General features: G+C 38.7%; 1 protein-coding gene across 1 annotated transcript; it reads left to right on the forward strand.

Moving 5' to 3' along the window:
• The first annotated feature begins 1,325 nt into the window (after positions 1 to 1,325).
• On the forward strand, positions 1,326 to 21,902 carry ZNF475 (zinc finger protein 475). Its single transcript, XM_059493054.1, is given in 5 exon segments — positions 1,326 to 1,418; positions 11,023 to 11,178; positions 11,180 to 11,701; positions 18,344 to 18,524; positions 21,751 to 21,902. Coding segments are annotated over 5 exon segments (1,104 nt in total).
• Positions 21,903 to 22,466: the final 564 nt, after the last annotated feature.

A 22,466-nucleotide genomic window follows, 5' to 3' on the forward strand; every position in this document is an offset into this window, starting at 1 on the left:
ATCTGAGACAGCTCATGTGGAAACAACAGTCCTACCTAAAATCATACAATGGAGAAATATATTTTTTATTTTCTGAAGACACATAGGTCAGTGTAGGTGTTTACAACATGGAAAGATACTTTTATTATCTTTTTATAAACTTTCTGTTAGATTGGTGAGTCGAAGGGTCACTCTAATTTTAGCACTTCCTAGATTTTGACTTTGTAACTGCACCATTATTCTTTTGTACTTGTTTATCTGTCACATACAACAATCAGTTTTGTAACCTCAAATAACTTGAAACTAACAGTCTTGGGTGATAGAATCAGTGACGGAGGTGAAATAATTTCTTCTTTGTTTTTTTATGGCATCAAAGCATTCTGCAAATACTGCTAAAAAGAGGGTCTGCATATTAATTGTCAAAAGGCAGGAGTTCTGTGTCACGCTGACAATAAGTTTGGTGCAATACAAATTGTGTTTAACCCCTAAGGCAAAGTGCAGGTTAAATGTAATTTGCTTTTAATCCAGGTGCTACTCATTTGAAGAATACCCTTTGTCGTACACAGCATAAAGGTGAATTAACTGTTGGGCTTCCTGGTGCTGCAGTGTCAAAAGGCCTCACTCGCTATCACTTCCCTTCTTTGCACACAGACATTGTGCAGTGCAACATGTTCTGATCAGACAACATGATTTTACATCTCTGAAAGCTATATTTTACATCTCTGTAAGTATAACTTTGGGCCTCAGGCCTGGGAATTCACCTGGTTGAAGGATGTGATGTTGTAAAAGCCTCTTTGGCAGGTTCGCTTCACGTCTGCCTTACCAGCACACCAGGCACACCAAACATTTCAAACAGGTACTAGAATTTGTTGGCAGTAGATCTCTGTTGCTTAGCAGAACACTTGCTCTTGGCATGACCCTACACAAACGATGCCTGTTGTGCATTTTAAGTTTTCACTAAGTGACAACTGAAGTTTGTTATGCAGAAAAGGGCAGCATGAAAGCGGCCCTGTTGGCTTGCTCTTGGCACTGCCACCAGAGGACACTTGCCATGGGAATGTTTGAACCAGTGGTGTTTTCTTGTAGCAATTATTTATCATTGTTTCTGTAAGAATTTACTTCCAAGGAAAATATGAAGCTTGCAAAAGTTAAATTTGGAAAAGTGTTGAAAACAGTCTGGCCGAAAAGTGTAAATTTTTGAATGAGAAGAGTGCCTACGTGGGAGATGAATTTAGGACTCACCATGCTTATCCTTCTCTGCTGCCTGGACTTCGCAATGCTGCCATATGTCCCTTCTCCCCCAGACAAGAGGGGAAAGGGATTGAGAGAAGGGTCTCTGCGCAAGGATGCAGAGCCTGAGCGGAGTCACTCCCCACAGAACGTTGCCCGGTGCGCCGCTGGGCAGGCGTTCCCCTCAGCCCGCCATGAAAAGACATCTCGTGCGGCTCCCTGCGCGCCCCTCAGCGCCCCGCGGGCGGGGCCGCCCGCGCGGTGACTGACAGCCGCCCTCGCCAATCAGCGGCCGCGCCGAAGGCAGGGATTTGCACGCGGTGCGGCGTTGCCGCGGTAACGGCGGCGCGCGGCGGCAGGGCGGGCGGTGCGGCCTGGCCGCGGCCACGTGAGCGCCTTCCCGCCCGCCCCGCCTCCCTCCCTGCGGAGCGGGCACGCCGGGCCCTGGGCGGCGGCAGCGCAGACACCCAGCCCCAGGGCGCATGAGGGAGTTGTGATCCACGCGGAGGTAATAGGTGTCTAGGAGGACATGGAAAATTAGGTGCCATCCACGGCCTCGGGAGCCTTCGATCTGAATAAGCCCGTCAACTCTTCTTTTTCGGGCAGAGCGGTGGAAGATTGGTTGGGTGAGGAGGAACCATACTTTGGCTTCTCTCCTGAAGTTCAGGCTACTCTTCTGCCTGGCCAACCGGCGCAGGGTCCTCTGAACTCACAACCCAGTTTTGCTGGTTTTCACCTGATTTCCCTGTGAAGATGGTACTGACAGCATGAGTGGCCTGAGCCTCAGTCAGCCAGGGTTTAAATTATGCAGTCCTGTGTCCTGTCCTCATCCAAGGAAAACAGTGCTTTCCCCTGAGTACCAGATGGTGAGATTCCTGCAGAGGTCAGGGGCCCAGTTATAAATAAGCAGAAAGGTCAATCAACAGAGATTTGTGTGACTTTGTACCCTTAGACCAGCTAGCTGGTAATACATTCACTTGTATTGGTACTTACTGTGAGGATAATGCATTTGTTCTGTGGAATTTGTTTCTGCAGAGGTTTGCGTGGCCTGGAAAAAATGGTGCGTGAACATTTACCAGGTCAGATGTTCTGACTTTTTGGTTCCCCACTCCTCATTTATGTGTGTGTTTTAAGGGGCAGGACAATACAACTGCAGTAGTCATGCTAACAATATGGACATTGAAAGGCAGAAATGTTATTCTCTGCAAAAGGCGGCCTTACCTGACACATAATTGCTGATTGCCCTATATAACAAATTATCTCAGTTCTGTTCCTAGAAAATATGTGGTACATAACAATAATGAAAAGGTTTAATAAAAAAGCCATTTTGTTTTGCTTTGTTTTGTTTGGAAAGCACAACAGAAACAGAAAACTTTGCTCTCCAAGTGGTTTATCTTAAAGCTTACTGCAAAATGTGTTCCTAAGGTACTATAACAGAACTGATCTCCCAAGTCACAAACTAATACCATTTCCTTCATTACAAATTAATATATTTTACTAAAATTTACTTTTTCTATCACCTTAACTTTGTAGGACATTGATCTCTAAGAGAATGCACTGGTTTATAAACAGGTGAAAATACGGCTACTCAGTAGGGAGCTTGGACATACCTCTTTTTAAGCTACATCTGGGGACATTTCAGGCTTGTATTCCATATGTATTTTTGTTGGCACATGGAATTTAATCCTAAAGAATTATAAGACAGAAAACAGGACAATATGGACCAATGCTTCAAATGCAAACTGAGAAAAAGATGCTCATTAAACATGACAAGTTACATAATCATCATGACCCAGGGGTACCAGGTAAAACTTGATGACCTTTATCCATCATGTCCTCTCACACCAGTTGTAAATCATTGTTGATTTAATCTGGAGGAGAAAAACAGTAATGTAGAAGAATGATGCTTTTAAGGTTTTTTACAAGCAAAGCCTTCAGAATGAGTGCTATAGTGCTGTTAAGGCTCTTGATGGACATGATGAATGTTTTGACAGCCCTCCTACCACGCTGTTTTCTGTAACAGATTTAGTAAGCAGCCCTTTCTTTTTTGTGTTACTACATCATGAGTGTTCTGCAAAGAATTAGGATGTGCTGCATTATTCATGCAACAATGAGTATTTAATAATGTCTTGTTAGGTTTTCCAGCATTTCACAAAATAATTGGAATGTCCAGAGTTTTGCTTTTCTAGACATTTTCCACTTAAGATAATTTCATCTGCTGCTCTAGATTCCCTCAGCTTCTCTTCTGCTCTTGTGGCTCTCTGCTCATTTAGTTTTCGTATTTTAGTAGCTGACCCATCTTGCTGAGTTTAATAATTTCCGTGATAATCAGATTGTCTATCTGAGTATCCTGTTCATAACAAAAGTACCAAAAACCTTAGTTATGGAATCATTTATCAGAAGAAACAGTTTTTCTCCTATTCAGAAAAATCGGTCTATTAAGATTGATTTTCACTGTAAAAGAAAAGAACATTTTCCACTTTAGATTACTTTAGCCTGTATAATGTAACTGTATTGCTGCAGATTATTGGGAAAAATATCTTTCCATCACTGAATCACTTTACACTTGCAGGGAGAGGCTCTCAGCACATGTGCAGTGTCCTCCTCCTTTTGACTTCCACTGCCTTGTGTCAGTTTGTACAAGCTGACATTCTTGGCTTCTATTTTTTTGTTTCACTGAATATGCATTTATCCATCCACCATTTTTTTCTCCCTAAGGATGACCCTGCTATATTGAAATAATTGCATAGTCATCATCCAGATCCCTGGGAAAAAAAAAACCCTGATTCTGTGCATGTGAGTTCCAGAAATTGAAATGCTGCACGAAGATAATTGAGCTGGAAAGCAGAGGTTGCTTACCTTGAGCTCTGTAAGCATACTTCAGTGTCTGTTTTCTCTCATACTTGAGTGCTGTGGGCAGGGTTAACATACTCATTATTATCCATTATTTGATGCACATCTATTATCTAGGATTTGCAGGGTAAATATCAAAGATATGTGCTAGTAACTGAAGATGATTCAGAATGTTATATATAAGTATCCCTATTGTCACTCAATTGGGAATATATATGCTGATTTTTGCACAAGAATAAGTGTGGAGGCAGTAATATTATTCCTTTACAATATGAGATGAGTGCATTAAATAATTGTGAGTAAAGCAAAGGTAAATTTTACCCTCACCCTCAGTCATATTGCATCACTAAGCAAAATACAAAAACCAAGAACACTGTAGAGTGTAAAGGATATCTGAGATGTGAGAGAATCGTGTTACTGAATTTTAAAAGTTTTTTGAATGCTAAAAGTCTAAAAAATTACCCCTTTTTTACTAAAAATATTTCATTTTTTTCCCATGTATTTTAACTAGTAGCAGTCCTAACTTCTTCACATAATGTTAGGATCTCATTCAAATCAAAGGAATTATTTCTTACATTTGGCAGAGGACATAATAACATGAAAGAACTACTGGGTCTCTAGAAGCAGTCTGCAGCTTTCTCTGGTAACACAGTCACAAACTTACATAGAACTAATTAAGTAAAGTAGAACTAATTACTGCAAAATTGTAAATAGGATCTTCTTAAATGCCAGGTATACACTGGCTACTGTTGATACCAGGGACGTTTTGAGTGACCCATAGAGGTAGGTTTTAGGTAGAAAGGCAATCAGATTCAGTGAAGGATCTGGTCATTTCATTGGTCAGAGGAAAATTGTGAAAAGCATTGACTAGGTTGATTGTCTCATTACAAAGAACACCTTAAACAGTTCTCTATAAGAGCTGTATAGCAACCTCTGGGATATGTATTTTTCCTTATCTTACACATGCAGACAGGCTTAGAGACACCCACGATTTCTCTCTTGTGTAAGTCATACAGGATACATCTTTGAGGAAACTTCCAGTTTTTTCTAACCAACACTTTAAACAGTGAGAAAAATGTTCACTAGAAGATTCCCAGAGAGTTCTTGCCTGATTGCAAATATCAGATCACAATGGCTTTTTAAGTTGGCCTGTGTGGTTTTGAGTATTCTTGTCCTGCCCTCCTGTCTGGCTGTATCCACTTTAGACAAAGGCATAACCACCACTGTCTGGGCTGCAGATCGCGGGGGAGAAAAGGTGTGTGTGCACCTGAGCCTCTGCTAGAACAAGCTGCACACTGGGATGTTTCTGAGTGTGCATTGGTCCTGAGACATTTAAGCCAGGCTCCTGTGATATTAGGTGTTACAAAGTCTTGAAACTGATGGAAGTGACGTATATGCCAATATTTGTATGTTTGGAGCTTGCAGGTGGTTTCATGAGAGAGGAGGATTCATAAGGACATGGATCATGCTCAGCTGTGAAAAGATGAAGCATGTTGACATAGTAAACTTTGGTATTTATTTCCATAAAATAATAGATTGTTCTTTTCACATGACTGAAGGAAATTATTTGTCTCTAGGACTAACCAAAGGCGATTCTTTCAGCCAGACACTGTGGAGAGAATGTAGTGCTGAACTGGAAAAATGTGAGGTTTTTAATATGTGGTTAATTTGCTAAAAATATTGTTGGAAACATAAAAATGTTTTTTCCTTTTATCTTGCAGTGAAAAACAGATCCAACAGTAAGATATTACAAATTGTCCAATATTTTTGTCCAGTTTATGTTTGAGTACTTTGTCTTAACAGATTTCTAAAATGATTTATAATTGAGCAATATAAAACATTAACACAAGAAAAAATAAAGCGTGAGATGCTGGTTAAATTTTGTTTGCTTTCCCTTAAAGAATAATGGGAAGCCTCATAGAAAACATTTTATTTAGAACGAGCCTGAAGCAATGCTTTCTGGCACTCAACAGATGGTGTCATTTTGTTCTTTCTGACACCTCTTTTTATATGTAAATATAAAGAGAACCCATGAAAGTGGAGAAAAAAGACTTACTTTTATCTTGAGTGTAGAGTTAGGGGTCAGCCTTAGAAAATCCTGTGACTGGACTGATTCAGTATGGAGGTGCTAGAAAATCTAAATTTAATTTTCCTATTTTTCAGACTTCTTGTGTTATGCTTGGCAGATCACTTATTTAATATCTCTTATTTAATATCACTTATTTAATATCCTTTTATACTGTTAACAAAGTTTTCTCCTTTGTCTGTTTACAGAATCCAGCCCAAACCGAAAAACCAGGATCTCTGGGTGCCCTTGTACAAGAAGCTTTTGCTTGTGGCTTCTCACTTAAAGCTATTTGAGGCATTTCCAGTTTATATAACAGTACAGTTAGGTACTACAAGTAAAATCTTTTCTTTTAGGGTACTTGTGAATTTAATCCAATGTACATAAATTACCCTTATTAAATGACCCACATAACAAAGTGGTGTCACAAACAGAAAGCTTTGGTTCCAAGCACTGCATGGTGGACAGGCAAACAAAGGGAAAACTCAGAGTGAAGTGGGGTTTTACATAAATGAGGGTACACACAACCAAGTGTTTTTGAATCCAAGATAATGGATGAACCAGTTCCATTCTGCAGGCTGAAATTAGTCTATTTTTTTTTGGCGCTGACAATCTATCTGTAGCTGAGCTTCTGCCAGGCTTTTGTGTTTGCCACCAATTTGAACCCATATGTTTTCCTCTTCATTTATCTGTCTGTGTAGCCTTTCATCCTCTCCCTCCAGCAGATCAACCTATGCAGACATTCTTATAACTCTGTTATGGGATTCCTGGTTTTTGTAAGCATTCTACAATTATAGATGACCTCTCCAAAGAGCCTCGTGGATTTAAGCCACTGTCACCTGAAGCAAGTACTCCATATAAATCCTTCTCAGCTTTATCAAGCACTTAAAAAAATAGCAAAGTATTTGGTTCCCACTGCATACTTTGCCTGTTTATGGTCTTCCTGGAAGTTGTCTCTGCTTTTGGATGAAGCCAAGCATGTCCAAGGGAATTTTTTTTTTAATTGTCTCTGCTTTTAGATGGAGTCAAATATATCTGAGAGGTTCTTGGGGCACTTTTGACTTGTAAGCTTGAAAGCTCTGTGTTTATTTGGTGCAAGAATTTATCTTTCTGTGGTAGCAGATTAGAACAGTGACACTAAACCAGCCATATAGATTAAACAGAGTTTACAGTCTGATACAGCTACACATGGAAAGGCTGTGATACCAGTCAGCATCCATAAACTGTACAAAAACAGAATCCCCAAATTCTCACAGCTGTTCCAGTATTTTGTCCATTGAATAAGCATGGCTATGTCCTGGTAGTAGGAAGCTTCATGCAATGTGTTCTTCCATTAGGTAAACTCTGTTTTTGTTATAGCTGGGAGGTCTCCGTGTGGAATTCTAGCTAAGTCAAAAGCAGTAGTGTTGCAGATTCATTGGAAACAGCCAGTTTAATCCCCCAGCTAACACAAGTATGTTTTTTTCAATTCAGTCAAGGAATCCAGGCTTATAAAATGACTTTATAATGGTTTTTGAGGAATTGTTTACATGAGAGAATCGAGAGAGATGAAAAACAGAGAGGGTTGCTCTTCAGAAATGGGCTGCATACAGGAAATAGGAAACGTATGTGTCAACTTTGCTTCCAAGTTCCAACACTGTCATGAAACAAGACATAACGAAGGCTGTTTCAGGGAAAAAGTTTCCACTTCTATAGATTGAATCACACAGGGAGGCGAAGAGAAGGCAGCTTAAGTGAAGCATTGTTAATAATGATGTTGTTTCAATTTCTGGCGTTGTTAATAATGCTATGGTTGCTGTTGTTGCAATAATGTTATTGTTGCAATTGATTAGGTGAAGTTCAAAAACTGTGCGCAAGAGTTCCCGTTCCCACTTCAGGACAAGAAAGTGATAGAAGTATTGAGCTACTTGTGCTCTCATCACTCTGTTCTATTTTGATTAGACAGAAGCCCTTATCCTGATTCTAAACTATACATAGTATTTAATTTGCTTTTAATTACATTGAATTTCTCTGATAGTTTTAAGTGATGTCACTGCAGTTCATGAAATTGTTTTTAAGTGTTGTCCTCATTGGAATTGCAGAGGAGAGAAATGTTTTCCCATAGCTATATGAATGATTGACTGTGCCTTCCTGCTTTATTAAAACATACTGCAATGTTTTAAAAAGAAAAACATAAGAAAGTTTTATGTTTTGAATTGTTAAATCCCAGTCCTGATTTACTCCCACATCTTTACCACTGAGCTTGAGAGAAGATTTGAACTGCTCATATGCCTTTTCATTTCACACTGAATTTATAGGAAGTTTCCAAATAATAACAGTGAAGTTGGCAGGAATAAATGTAGACCAAATTGTGTAATCCCCACAAGGAAGCATAATTCTCTTATGAAGTATTTACAATAGCAAGCTTGGAAATCCAACAATAGGTTATATTGTTAATAGATTGTTTATAGCACCTTTTATTGACTGATTCATTCCTAATGGCAACAGATTTAGTCACCTAACATTCTTCATATGGCAGGCAGTTCAGTGTTCACTGTTGCTTTAAGAATCCTCTCAGGTATGAGAAAGTTTCTTTTTGACATAAATCAATAAATAGGACATAAATAGGACCTTGCAAAGTTCAGAAGTTCCCTGAAATGTTACTAAACTTTCTTATGCTCCCTTCCTGTGACCTGCCAATAACCCTTATCTCCCCTGCCTTCATGACCCTTTAATGTTTCCCTGGCTCTCCATTCCCTTCATCCTCCTAAAGAGCTTGGCTATTTCCCAACTTGGATTCATCCAACAGGCCACCCTCCTTGGAAACACTCCCAGTCTTTCAAACAGCCTTGCAGTACAGTAGCCTAAATACTAGTTTGCACATTTAAATTTCACATACTGCTGAACCTGTTATTTTGATATCTGAACTAAAAATTCCAGTACTATAGTTCATTGTAACCATCAGCGTATATTATGTGCACCTGATACACCTGATAGCTTCAGACATGACAGGATACTACAGCCACACACTTCACCCTGTTTTTCAACTGACGGCAGTTGTCTAATACAGTTTTGGATGAGGTGTTAACTTTGAATGCGCCAAGTATAATGGTCCTCAAAAATTTTATTTTTAACAGCCACAACATACTTGCTCACAGATTTGTTCCAGCACAAATCACAGACTGGGTCTGATAGTCTTCACATTTTCCAGTTTTCCTACAAATAAATACAAGCTTCACAGGAATTATCTGTAAAATAAGAAAGTATCCCAAGTGTCACAGAAATGTTCAGTTTTGTGAGTATTTAAGCAAGCAGTGTCAATGCAGCAATCTAAACATCTTTGTGTGCTGCACAAAAGGATGACTACTCACATGAACCTGGTGACAACTTGTTTTTTCACTGTTGCCCCTGTACTTAAGGTACCCCCTAGAATATTTGTAAGAGACTAGAATGAGCTCAGTTGCTTCTCAGTAACACAGAGAAAGTTTAAGTTTGTCATCTCAAAATTAATGACAAAACTATGTCATTGCAGTTGGGTATAGTAAAAGTCAGCCTGGGGGTTTAGAGTGGGACAGAGGAGGGTGAAAAGGCTGTTGAGTGGGAACAGAGTCTTGAATGGTGACATGGCAAAAAAGCAGTAAAAATATCCAGGTTGCAGCAGGGGAAGTGAACCAAGACACCAAGACAGCCAGTGTGCATATGTATGTGTATTATGAATGCCCCACAAGTTTGGAAGGATTGAGATAAAGTCTGGAATATTCAGTAAGGGCAACATGACTTCAGCCACGTATTTCTTCTATCACAGATAAAGTACTGTCCTTGGCAGTTACCTATCTATCTATGTGATGTGCTAGTTTGGTTTTTTATTTTACCATGCAATTAAACCAGTAGCCTCTGCAGTATATGTGTATGGTCTGAATTATATTTTCTAGTCTTTGGAGGAACAGCCCAAAATACTGTAAGAAATGAACATTTAAGGGATAAAGCACAAATTTATCTGTTTACAGGGATACACTGGACATTGAAAAACTGAAACATATTTAGTAATATCTGGAGACTGAACAAACGCAGTGCCCTTTCTCTCTCATCCAGCATGTACTTCAGCCCCCAAAGCACCTCAGTAAGCCTTATTAAAAACCTGCTCCATTTCATTAATAAGTCTTGTACTAGGACAATCAAGATTGGTCAGAGAGTTTGTGACACCACAAGTGCTGAATTAAGGGGCTAAATAATCTCCTTCAGCCAACAGATTGACTGGGAATACTTTCCTTTCTTACTGTCCCTTTGTAGATTGGACATTGACATCTCTCTAATGAGAGAGTTTTTCTTATGTCTCTGGATACAGGGAAATGATGTTTAAGTATCGATGTTGAAGACTGCCAGAAATACCAGTTCTATCAGAAACTGAAAGTAAAGCATACTGGTTATACACCAAGCCACTTGCATGTCATCAGTTTCAGTTTGTGCAAACCCATCAAATTTCATGTCCTTCATGATTTTACAATCCTCTGGGACCAGAATTTCAGATTTACATTGTTCAGCTGATCACTACAGATAAGAATATATTTGATGTTATTTATCTGCTATTAAAAATATAAAAGATTAGTATGGTTAATTGTTCCTTGTGATAAAACCAGTGGTTGGTAACCTTAACTAGAGAGAATGTATTTATTAATTTATACTAATTTCATTTGTTTCAGGGATGTGTAGAACAAAAGACAAAAGGATAACACACAGAAATCTCCTTATCTACTGAAGCAGCCATAAGGTTCAGTGTTCCAGCTCTGAAGTCCCTAATATATTTTGGCTTGTGAAAATGGATTAAGAAGATGTAGAATCATTCTGAATACCAGACTTTTCCAAACTCTTTATGTGTAGGAGAGAGAGAATTTTCCTGAAATGTTATACTCTTTAAGGAAACATATGTCAAGAAAAACAATGTGAACAAAACTTGTAGTAGTCTATCAAGCGCTGAAGAAGCCATTATTATCTCTAACACCTTGCCTTTAGAGCAAGTTTCATGATCTTATGTGCCAGATCTTCCCAGAATTTTTCCCAAAGTAGTACATCTAGGAATCTGGATCCCAGAAGAGGTAACCAGGCACTGCAATAATACCACAACAGTCAAATTCTTCAGACATGTCTCAAACACCAAGAAGACCTCCCTTCAAGGTATGCTACATCTGTGGCAGAGAATTTGGGTCACAATCTATTGCTATACATGAACCTCAGTGCCTGGAGAAGTGGCGTATTGAGAACAATCAGCTACCAAAGCACCTTAGAAGGCCAGAGCCCAAGAAACCTGAGGCCCTTACTGGTTCTGGTTCCTACACACTTGCAGATGAAAATGAAGCAGCTTATTATAGTGCTCAAGCCCAGCTGGTGCCCTGTAGAAAGTGTGGCCGAACCTTTTTTCCTGAGCGTCTCCCTGTGCACGAAAGGTGCTGCAAAGGAGGCGGCAGCGGTGCGAGGCTACCAAGCGCTGCCGCTGGTAAATCTGGTAAAGCACCAAGATCTGGACCTGGCCCAGCAAGTGGTATTCAACCTGAGGCCCATCAAGGAACGAGCAGGGCTGCACCAGCTGTGTCAGACCAGGTAAATTGCTAACCATGTCCTGTATGAAAGGGTGTGCATGCATCTTGATGCTTGGCACTCCAGGGGAGATTGGCTTGCCATCAAATTTAAAATCACTTTTCTTCAGAAGAAGCTTTTAACTGCATGCAAATTTTTCTCTGCTAAATAGAGGATAAAGAAAAGGGAAATACTGGGAAGGGACTAAGGGAAACTACTTATTCCTATTTATTTTGATTTTCCTTTTGAATGGGAGTAGTTGGGTTCTCTGTTGAGAGTTTAAGAGTTATATCCCCAAGAGGGACTATTGCTTGATTTAGTTCCCTAGGAGATTCTATTGAGCAGATCAGGCAAGGTTTGGATGTCATATGTTTTAGGAGATGTTAGGTATTTTTCTTTAGTTAACATGAAATGCAATGTTTCATTGTCCTGCAAGCACTTCAAAACATGATTTTCATATTCTACTGGTATTCTTAACCTTGGCATGCAACATCAGTTTACTGAGGACTGCATGTTCAAAGGCAGCAGTTCTGGGTATAACAACAACAAAATAAATAAGACTGCACATTTTTTTCCACTGAATTTGATTCAGGATCCAAGAATAAAGAAGCTGATTCACATTATCCAAAAGCTACACAGAGTTTTGGAAAATTGGATATTTTTTTTGCATTTGTTTCTGCACAAGCTGTCCTTTGGCCAGGATTTTTGTAAGATAGTTGTCTAAATTTAGGCCCAGTGTCCAAATTAAATGGCCTTTTTTTTTTTTGTAATGCAGGCGGGAATCCTGATTGCCTAAATTTCTTTCGAAAATGGGATTTAGATCTCTCAGTCACCAAAGGAATGCAATGCTATGCAGAGCATTTTTTAAGATGCTTTAGAAGGCAAAGTGTGTAACATGTCAGTTTACCAGCTGCTGAGTAAAATTAAGATAATAGCATTACCCTAGCTCACATGAGACTAAGAACTCAGGAGTCCCTTTTTTATTATGCTTTATGAGGCCACTAATTGATATATTTTGGCGAATATATTTATTATGCTTTATGAGGCCACTGATTGATACATTTTGGAAAGTTGATATATATTTAGCAAATTTGCCTTTATCAGCAAATTTTACATTATCCACAAGCAGTTCAAAGTGCTACACATCTGCATTTATAGTTGTAGGAAAAGTGATGCTGTTTATACTACAACGTGCTCTTTCCCAAAGACCTGTCATTGCTCTAAAGGTGATTGTTCAATGAAAGACATGGCTGTGAAGCAGAGAGTTTAATCTATCACACATAATCCTGCAGATTATAAAAGAGAGGGCGAGGGCAATTTTCTATAATTATGGTCCCATAAAAAAAAAGTTTAGAGTGTGGTTTGGCACTGACAGTGATCTGTAAAAAAAGTTACCCTCTTGCACAACATATCTGCTCCCCTTGTGGATTCACTCACATCTGCTGACTTGTTGAACAACAACATTATTGCCACTTTTTACTTCTGTGAGCTCTGCAGAGCCAAAATGAAATCTGTTCAAATCTGTCCTTCCTTCTGTGTGAACAACAGGTTTCCTCATGTAATTTCAAGCAGTTACAGTTCATCAGTTGCAGCAGAACTAATAAGGCTGTAGAGCTTGCAGTTTGTAATTGACTTTGAAGGACTTTATTATTAACAATGACTTTCAGGAAGAGATAATGGATTCTACATCTCTTGAGGTCTATCCTTTAGTACAGAATTATGCATTAAAGGCAGAGATGCGATGGGAAGATTGAAAGAAATATCCTGTGATCCAAGGGGTTCCTCTGGACTTGCAGACAACTTATAAGAAGCTGTCAAAGGAAGCCACTTTCCTGTAGATTTAAATTCTCTGTGAGAGAATCTTCATTTCCAGTTGAACATTTTGAAAGGTGTGGAAAACACACATTGAAGGGTTTGGAAAAGCATTAGGCATATGGAATAACTGCAGATTAATTATGAACAGGATCAAGGTCTGTGTCTCCACTAAAGTCTTCCTCTTTTTCCAGCATATGGTTTTCATTTTGCTCACCTTACCAGCTACTCAGCTGCTTATTAATACCGTTATAAAATAGTGCTTCACTAGTGGTGGAGTGAAATGGCTACTGTTCTGGTCCTGGCTGGAAAGCATTTGGGGCAGTCCCTCTCTCATCTAACAGACTTACTCACTGTGACAGTGAATTATTTAATTACTTGCATAAAGCCCTGATTCAGCAGAACATCAGAGGAAAGCAATAACTGAAAAAAAACCACTTATATATTTATATATATTTAGGCCCTTATATATTTAGGAGAATTAGTGCTCCTGTTAAATAAATTTATGCAGTAAAAGATGCCCTAAATGAAAAATCTGGATTTTCCTTATTTTCAAAATAAAGTTCTGACTGATTTAGTCGTATACCATGTAAAGTGCATTTTAACTTTACAACTGCAAGCACTTCTCCCTGTATGCCTCTGCCTGTATGCCCTGGAGTTCTCTCCCCTTCAGTAAGTGTGGCATCAACTAGGCCAGTATCATTCCTGACAAACTCTCTCAGTTCTGCATTAAATGTCTTTGAGGTGGAGACTGAACAGCCTCTGTAAGCTGTCTCTTCCAGTACCTCTCCTCGCTTTCAGAATCAATGAACACACCTGAGTTAATCATGTCTGACTGTGTAGAATAACAGCATTTGGTTAGAGACTCTCAAGGGTCACAGCAGCTCAGAAATTCTGCTTTGGATTCTGCTGTGATACCCCAAACAATGGAACTGGTGTGTGCAGCTACTGAAACTCAGACTTGCACTAAAACAGAGTCAATGTTTTATTGTAGAACACAGATTCTGTTTTAGTGCAAGTCATAGACAAAAATATGTGATATGTGTAAGTGAGCACCAATAACTTGCTGTGTGTATATGAGTTATGGGGTTTTTGACATTAGATAACGCTGATCTTAAAAGCCTATTAGATGGTGCTGCCATCTGCTGTTTTCTTCTTATCTGGTTAACTACCTGAAAAGATTTCACTGATGTTCCTTTGCTGAATTGTAATGCATTTTAACACAATGTAAATCTTTAAAATTTGTGTAGCAAGAACTTTGATGTTGTATTTTACTCTAGGCTAAAACCATGTAGTATCTTGGTAAAGGGAAGGCTTCTTCAGGTGCAGTATAATTCTAATGAAGTTGGAAAGTCAATGAGCTTTTTTTGCCTCATTGCAGTGGTTTTGAATACCTTCCTAGAGAATACTGACAAATAAATTTGCAAATATAGAAAGTTAGATGAGAATGAACAGTGAATGGGTGGTTTGAATGAAGCTTACTGAGTATTATCATTGGGAACGTGTCCTTCCTTCCTTTGCTTGTACATGGACGCGCTATTTATTGTACTGACATACTCAATTTAAAAAAAAAAACATCAGGAGCAAAATGGGGTATTTCATGCTTCCAGTGGAGTAATATTTTTAATTGTATGCATAATCTTGCAGAATTACCTTGCTGTTCAAGGCATGTGATCTTAACATGAGTGCTGTTGTAGGCTGTGAAGTGCAGCTTTGGATAGTCATGAGATAGCCACCATATACCTTGTCCATGATCCTTATGCAAAATGTCTTTTACTTAGCTGAGAGGAATGTGTGGAAAGGGTTGCTTTCATGCAATAGACTGCTGCTACTAAGTGCTTGCACCATTCTTTTCCTGAGCCTCTAATCCATGGGCAGTTCAAGTCTATGACAAGAGCTCCATCCCAGAGCAGGATGCCCCGCCTCTTCCCATTAAAATAAATGGATAATTAAACAAATAAGAAGGGAAGAGGTGTGTGCAGTCCTGGATGATAAATATTTATGTAGGGAAGTTTGGGATTCAGTCTTATTGTGTGTACTTAAGAAGAAATAAAAAGCTTTGTGCAGTATGGAAGGATTTGACCTCATGTAACACTGTAACAGCAGCCTGGGGCTAACCTTAAGTAATGTCAGGTCTATTGAAAATACATAGTTGCATGGCCCTCTGAACTAAATAACTTCATTCATAGTCACGCAGACATACTTAGCAGTCTTGGAGTAAAAAAGAAAATACTGAGACACCAGAGGAAAGCCTAACTACTCTGTTAGGTATTTGTAGGTATTTTTATAATAACACATATCCTCAGGAACAGACCTTCCCTACAACCCTTTTTGAAAGTTAAAAACAAAGCAGTGAACAGACAGCCTAGCCACTGGCCTGTGAGTAGTTTGGGTTGGAAAATTGTGGTGTTTCCAAAAATAGTTTAGTTTCAAACTGCAGGCCTCCAGATGTTATATTTGGGATAGACACACTGAAAACAAAAAGAAATGAAGGGTAAATATCATCAGCTGTAGAAATTCCAAGTAAAGCTTATCATATCTTGGATTCCACAGTTAAAAAAAGAAAAATCTGTTACTACCAATTGTTAGGCTAATCTCTTTCAGGTTTTAAACATGTGTGCAGAGAACAATTTGTGTATATAATTGTATGTGTGGTGATGGGTCAATCACAGTATTTTTCAGCAATAAAAATAATTCTATCCTAAGAGTGATCTGATTTCTTTTAATTAATTCTGCTTTCTCCTGTTGTTTCTGTACCATTTTTAATTGTGGAAATTGCAAAAGACAGACATTTCTACTTGAAAAAATTTCTGCATTTGCACTAGGATTTCTTTTTCTTATTCTGTTACCATGGAAGAGTCCCTACAATCTGAATATAAGTAAATTGCTCTTTCCTAGTTTGTAGCCAATAAGTAACTATTAAAATGAATGGCAGAAACCCACCTAATGAGAACTCATGGGGAAAGTGTGTTCCCAATGATTTTACACCTAGCATTTTTTAAGAAACCATTTCTAAAATAGTATAACCATACCCACAGCAGGAATGCACACTAAAAAGAGTTCTCTGTCCTCAGGAGTTTAGATTGTAGTTTCCTTATCTAAAGCTCTCCAGAGCTTACAAATAAATGTATAGTGTCTTTAGAAGACTTTGTATCTGAACCCAGAGTCTTACTTGAAAATCAGACAAGTTCTAGCTCACAACTTGAAGTAAAGAAGTAACTGAAATTTGATAATGGAAAGTTATAAGATGTTTTTAAAATAGCTGTTGCTGTATTCATCTAAAAATAGGAGAAGAAGGCTGTATTTTTACATATATTAGAAAATTTGCTTATATAAAATACTGTGTTATCAAAGATAGCAAGGAAATTCCATTTGTAAGTCAAGAGGATGAAAATGTCCTTGGAGAGCCCGTCTTTTCAAGACACTGTGAGAACTTTCCAGATGAAGTCCAACTTTTCCCAGAAAAAATGCACTTTATAGAGTAGTATTTCTTTCATGTAAGTGAGATTACATGTGTGATACAGGAAGGCAATCTTATGGAGATTGTTCACTAATGACATTTTCAGACTGTAACATAAATACAAGAAGAGCTGCCCAGAATTTCATGAACACATTGATGGGCTGACAGAAAGAGTCATAAATACGGGAACAGGTTATGCTTTGTCTTACACAGCAGCAGAGGAAAAAATGAAACCCCCACCACTCTTGTTTGAGTGAGAAAGGTTTCCTGTATTTGGTCTGGCATGGCTGTCTGTCTAACTTGAGGAGGGCAGGGATAGCTCATCTCTTACTGGTATTCTGCAGTCAGAAGTGTAGGAAGTGCTGGCAGTTGTGAGACACATCTGTGTGCCTCAGAGTTCTTCTCTGCAGCATGTTTTTATCCTACTTCCTGAGCACGGCTGGTGCTGACACCACGCCTAGCCCAAGACGCGCCTAAGGACACAGCTGAGTCCATAATCTGCAATACCACAGTAATTATACATTTTTCAGCCTTAGATTATGTATTTGTGAGGTTTGGGGTTGAGGAAACTTTTTCTTCTGTTGTTGAGCTGTTTTCCTCTGAGAACAAAAGCAGATCTTCAGTGTGGAAACAATGACTTGCTTAGAGTCCAGTTCTGCCCTTGCTGCAGTCACTGACAAAGTTCACGCTAAGGCCTTTGGGATAAACAAACAGCAGTTTCTTTTTTGCCCCTCATCCTGAAATATCCTGGCTTGGTTTTAATCTTTGAAGGCCAAGAATTCCACCAGATAACTAATCTGTGTCAAAAGTGAGGTAAAGAACCACAATCATCTCTTGGGAGAGCTGCCCTCGCTGTCCTGCTTAAGAGAGATACTAAGGCTGGACACAGTGCTTTGAGCTGTGTTCTGGTAGAAGATGGAGTCTTTCTGTTATTGTACTAGACATCAAGAGTTCAGCTGATGAAGCTTCTGTTGCTGCTTTCCATTTTACATCTGATTTGTAAGTAAAAAATGACTTCAGCCATTTAAGATGAATGTTGCATTGTAACCTGATGAAGCAGAGGTGTTGTTTCTGCATGTGAAGACTTAGCATTTTCATGAACTTTCAGGTATGAAAATCAAAGAGAGGAAACTTAACACAGTTAAGTATAGATTAGTCCCACACATCAGCATCTGCAGCAGAAACCTGCCTGTTCCAGGTGCCCACTTAATGAGGCAATATCTCTTACAAGCCTCAGGACTGATTCCCAACAAAACCAGACTGAAAAAAACAGTTACACAGATTTCACAGATAACACATTCCTTATCTACATGATTGCTTCCATACAAAGTCATTCTGATTCAAAGTGAATATTGAAAACGATATTTATTTCTCTTCATGGTTGTTATTTGCAGGCAAAAGTGATAAGACGGCCACCAACAGTGATTTGCTACATATGTGGCCGTGAGTATGGAACAAAATCTATTAGTATACATGAGCCACAATGCCTGAAAAAATGGCACCAGGAGAATGAAAACCTCCCCAAGCACTTGAGAAGGCCAGAACCCAAAAAACCTGAAGTCAGGACTGTGCAAGGTAAGCTACAGACTAAATTATGAGAGATGAGCAAAAAATTGTGAGGAATTAAAAAAATATTTTAAAGCAATATGTAAACAGTTTGCAAGTACTTTGTTCTCCAGTGTACTGTCAAGATCTTGTTTTAAGCTTTCCCTCTGCTTCACAGAAGGAAACCTTATAATAAAGTCTTGAAAGTAAAAGTAGTCATTATCTATGGAACATGGCTCCTGGGACATTCCCCTCCATGTGCCAATGTGTCCTGAATCAAAACACAAATAGATTAGCAACCTGCTTCACAGCTACACTACTACTTTTTGACTTCTTCTTTTAACACAGGCACGTCTTAAAATGAGCAAAAACATCCAAGAATAACGTGCAGACATGACACAGAATCATTAAAATAAAATGTCCTCAGGCAACATAAGTATAGATACTTCAGCCAGATTCTTCTACAGTCAACAGTCCATACTGATGCCTTTTTATTTACAAGTCTGAGAAGCTTTCATTGTGAGACACTGTAATATAAACACAGTGGAGAAAAATATATATGTAGTACAAACCAAACAATTAATTTTTGCCAATTTTACATGTTTGTGCTGTGGGTTCTGTTTCCTAAGGTTCCACTTCTTCAAATCAATGAACACCGATGATCCCCAGCATCCCCACAGATGGGCTGTCATATGTATCTGAGGGTCATATGTTCACTCTAGGATGTAAAGGAATTCCTATACATGCTTTGCCTGGAAGCTCTTCCCAGGACTTCCCACTCCCACATAAAGTTATTTCACCTTTCTTGCTGGATGCTTTCCCTGGCCCTGCCAGCCGTCTGAGCTACTTTGGGCCAAGTTTGGACCACTTCCTCACAGGCATTTAATTCACACACACTTTTTTTTAAAAATTCCCCACAATTTCCCTCAGCTTCCCAAAATGTCTGGAAAAGTAGACAAAGTCTCCTACAACTCACTTGTGAAAGAGTCATACACCAGATCAGTTTACAGCAGTACAAAGAAATATGTCCTCAGAAGACATGCAGAAGAGAGCAGGATCACTGAGAACACTAACCAGATGTTCAAAATAATAATCAAAGTTGAAGTAATATAAAATCGGAACTTGGTTAACAGATGCCAAGTGGCATACTTGAATCTGCAGTAAAAGATGTGTTCAAAAGACATCTTCATTGTATTTGCCTTTTAAGATGTTAAGCACTTTTTAATTATTACACATTGTGTGGTAAAACAGATGGAGAAAATGAGAATTCCATGTGAAAGAGGGGGATGCAAAAAGGCAAATCAGGTTATTTTGAAATACACTATTCTTATTTTGAAGGAGTGAAAGCAGAGAGACAACCACTCTTTGAGAAAACAATCTAGCAGAAGGCTCCCAGATATGAATCAGAAAGTTGTCTCATTTACTCAATGAGTCATATCACAGGCGCCTCCAATCTCCTGTGAGGTGTGTGCCCACGGTTCCTCTGGGGATACTGACCTGCTTCCAGCATCTGTCCCTAAATGCCTGCTGATGCAAGCCTGATCTGTTCTGTAGCTTGAGCTAAAACTGTTGTTCCCCCTGCAGCTGCCTCATATTCCTGGCCTTGAGAAAATAAGCTGTGTTGTTCTTTTTCCATAAGACTTACTCTTGGTCATGTGGTAAATGCTATAACTGACCTTCAGACCACATGCATGTACTGCATGTCTCACAGTTTCTTAGCTCAGGGGGGAGGGATTACCCCTGTTGTTGAATGAAATAGACAATGTTCAAAAAAAGCTCAGAAATATTAACTGCTTTCATAAAACTTTTTATAACTTACATAAATCTTTTTCTGAAAACTGAAGTGCCACGGGAAGACAACCACTGCCCTCATTACACAGTGTTTTGTTTGTGGAATGCCTAACACATGCCTGCAAGGAGAAAGTCATCTCTCTTTCTCCCTCTCCTCTTTTTTTTTTTTTTTTTTTAATATTCCATAAACTTTCCAAAGTACAGAAAATACACATTCATTTCCTGCAAGCAGAGGGGATATTTGTCTCAGCCAAGAAAAGAAACACAATTTGATTGCTCTTCTAACAAAAAGAACATTAGGAACAGGCATATTAAGAGATCTAAGGCTTATTGTGGTTATGTGAACCACTGGATATGATTCATATTAAAATTGTATGGGCCTTTAATGAAGAGCTCTATCATGAGCCAATGACAGAAACCATGAAATATTTTTAAATGCAAAAATCCTTTTCTTTCAAAAATTGTCCACTGCTAACAGTTCAAACAAACAAAAAAGATTTTAAAATCTTTTTCTATATTGTCATACCAAATAAGAAGGGTGAAGCAAATACGTCTTTAATTTGAGCCATGTAGACTTTGTAGACCTTTTTGTGCATGCACTTCAAATGAAAATCCTTAAGATCTAAATCCAGGTATTAAGCAACCTGCCTGGCCTTTTGGCAAATCAGTTTGAAAGAACACTATGTGAAAATCCATTTCGAAAGGAAAGTCCATTTCAAGATGAAAGTAAACAAGATTTATTTTTTTTTTACCCAAATTAAATCTTGAAAACACATCTGAGTGTTTGAAGAATGCTTCCGAGTTTTCAGAGCAGTCATGCTTCCCACAGTGGAAAATAACTGAGGGTAGGGCTGGATTAGTGTTTAGATGACAATAGATGCATCACTGCAATGACTTCACAGGAAGTTGTGGCTTTAAAGTACTGTAGTTTTTGTCTGTAAGGTTTTAGGTTTATCTAAGATTTACTCTACTTTTTAAGTATAACTTACATGGACTCTAACAGGAAGAAAATTGGGCCCCTTGTCCAGAGCAGTACAAAGAGCATATTCTCAAGTACGATATGCTCCCACCCATAGCCATGGTCAGATAACACATGCTTGTTAAACAGAGCTTGAAGCAAAGCCAAAAAGTGAATTTGCTGATAATAGTACCTATGCAAAGATGTTAATAATTAGCTGAGAATGCAGATCATAACACGCAGCATGATGTTTTCTCTGTACTCTCATACAATACAAAATTATTCAGTTTGAAGTTAATTTAATTCAACCCTTGGGACAAAAACCAGTCTTTTTAATATACTTTTTACTCTTTTGCTTCTTTCTTTTCTTTTTCATTTGCAAAAGCAATATGGTTTGGTTAAACTGAAAGGCTCAGTCAACAGGTATTTCCTGAAAATATTTTCCATAAGGAGTTGAATGTGGGTCTCCAGAATGAAAGCTGATACTTTCTTTTTCTAATTTTCCAGCCAAAGGTTTCTATGATCTTGATGCTCTAAATGAGGCTGCCTGGACCAGTGCCCAAGCCCAGCTAGTTCCATGTGATATTTGCGGGCGTACTTTTCTTCCAGACAGACTGATTGTCCACCAGAGGTCCTGTAAACCGAAACCTGCAAAGTGAAGTGGATGTAACACACATGCATACAAATGCACGTCTGCTCACACATACACAGACAGACAGACACACATTTTTCCTAAGCTAAATAAAGCGTGTGTGTGTGTGTGTGTGTGTGTGTGTGTGTGTAAGTGTGCGCACATGAATACACACACATGCACCCATGCCTTTCAGACAAACCATGAGAGAAATAAAATTCATCTGGAGAGACATGGTCACCAAAACTTTATTGTGTAATGATATCATGTGCTTCAAAAGTCTCCAGAGTAAAAATCAGCTGTTGCTACTAAAGCGTAAAGTCAAATAGAGAAAATTACTTCATTGAAAACAAAATTTCGCTTCTCCTCTTTCCAAGACTCTCTGGTTGGTGTAAAGATCTTTAGCCGAACTTGACTAACCAGAGAAATCATGTAGCTCCTTTAAGTTTGTTCATTTTTGTTTGGGTTTTTCAGTTTTTGGGGTTTTTTTCGTTTGGAGCACTCCAGTGTTCACATTCACGTGTAACTGCATCTTATGAAGCTCTTGACTGCTACATGTGAAACCTTTTCATGTAAAGGGATCCACTCATGT

The sequence above is a fragment of the Ammospiza nelsoni genome, chromosome Z (genome assembly GCF_027579445.1).
Source record: "Ammospiza nelsoni isolate bAmmNel1 chromosome Z, bAmmNel1.pri, whole genome shotgun sequence".
NCBI lineage: Eukaryota > Metazoa > Chordata > Aves > Passeriformes > Passerellidae > Ammospiza > Ammospiza nelsoni.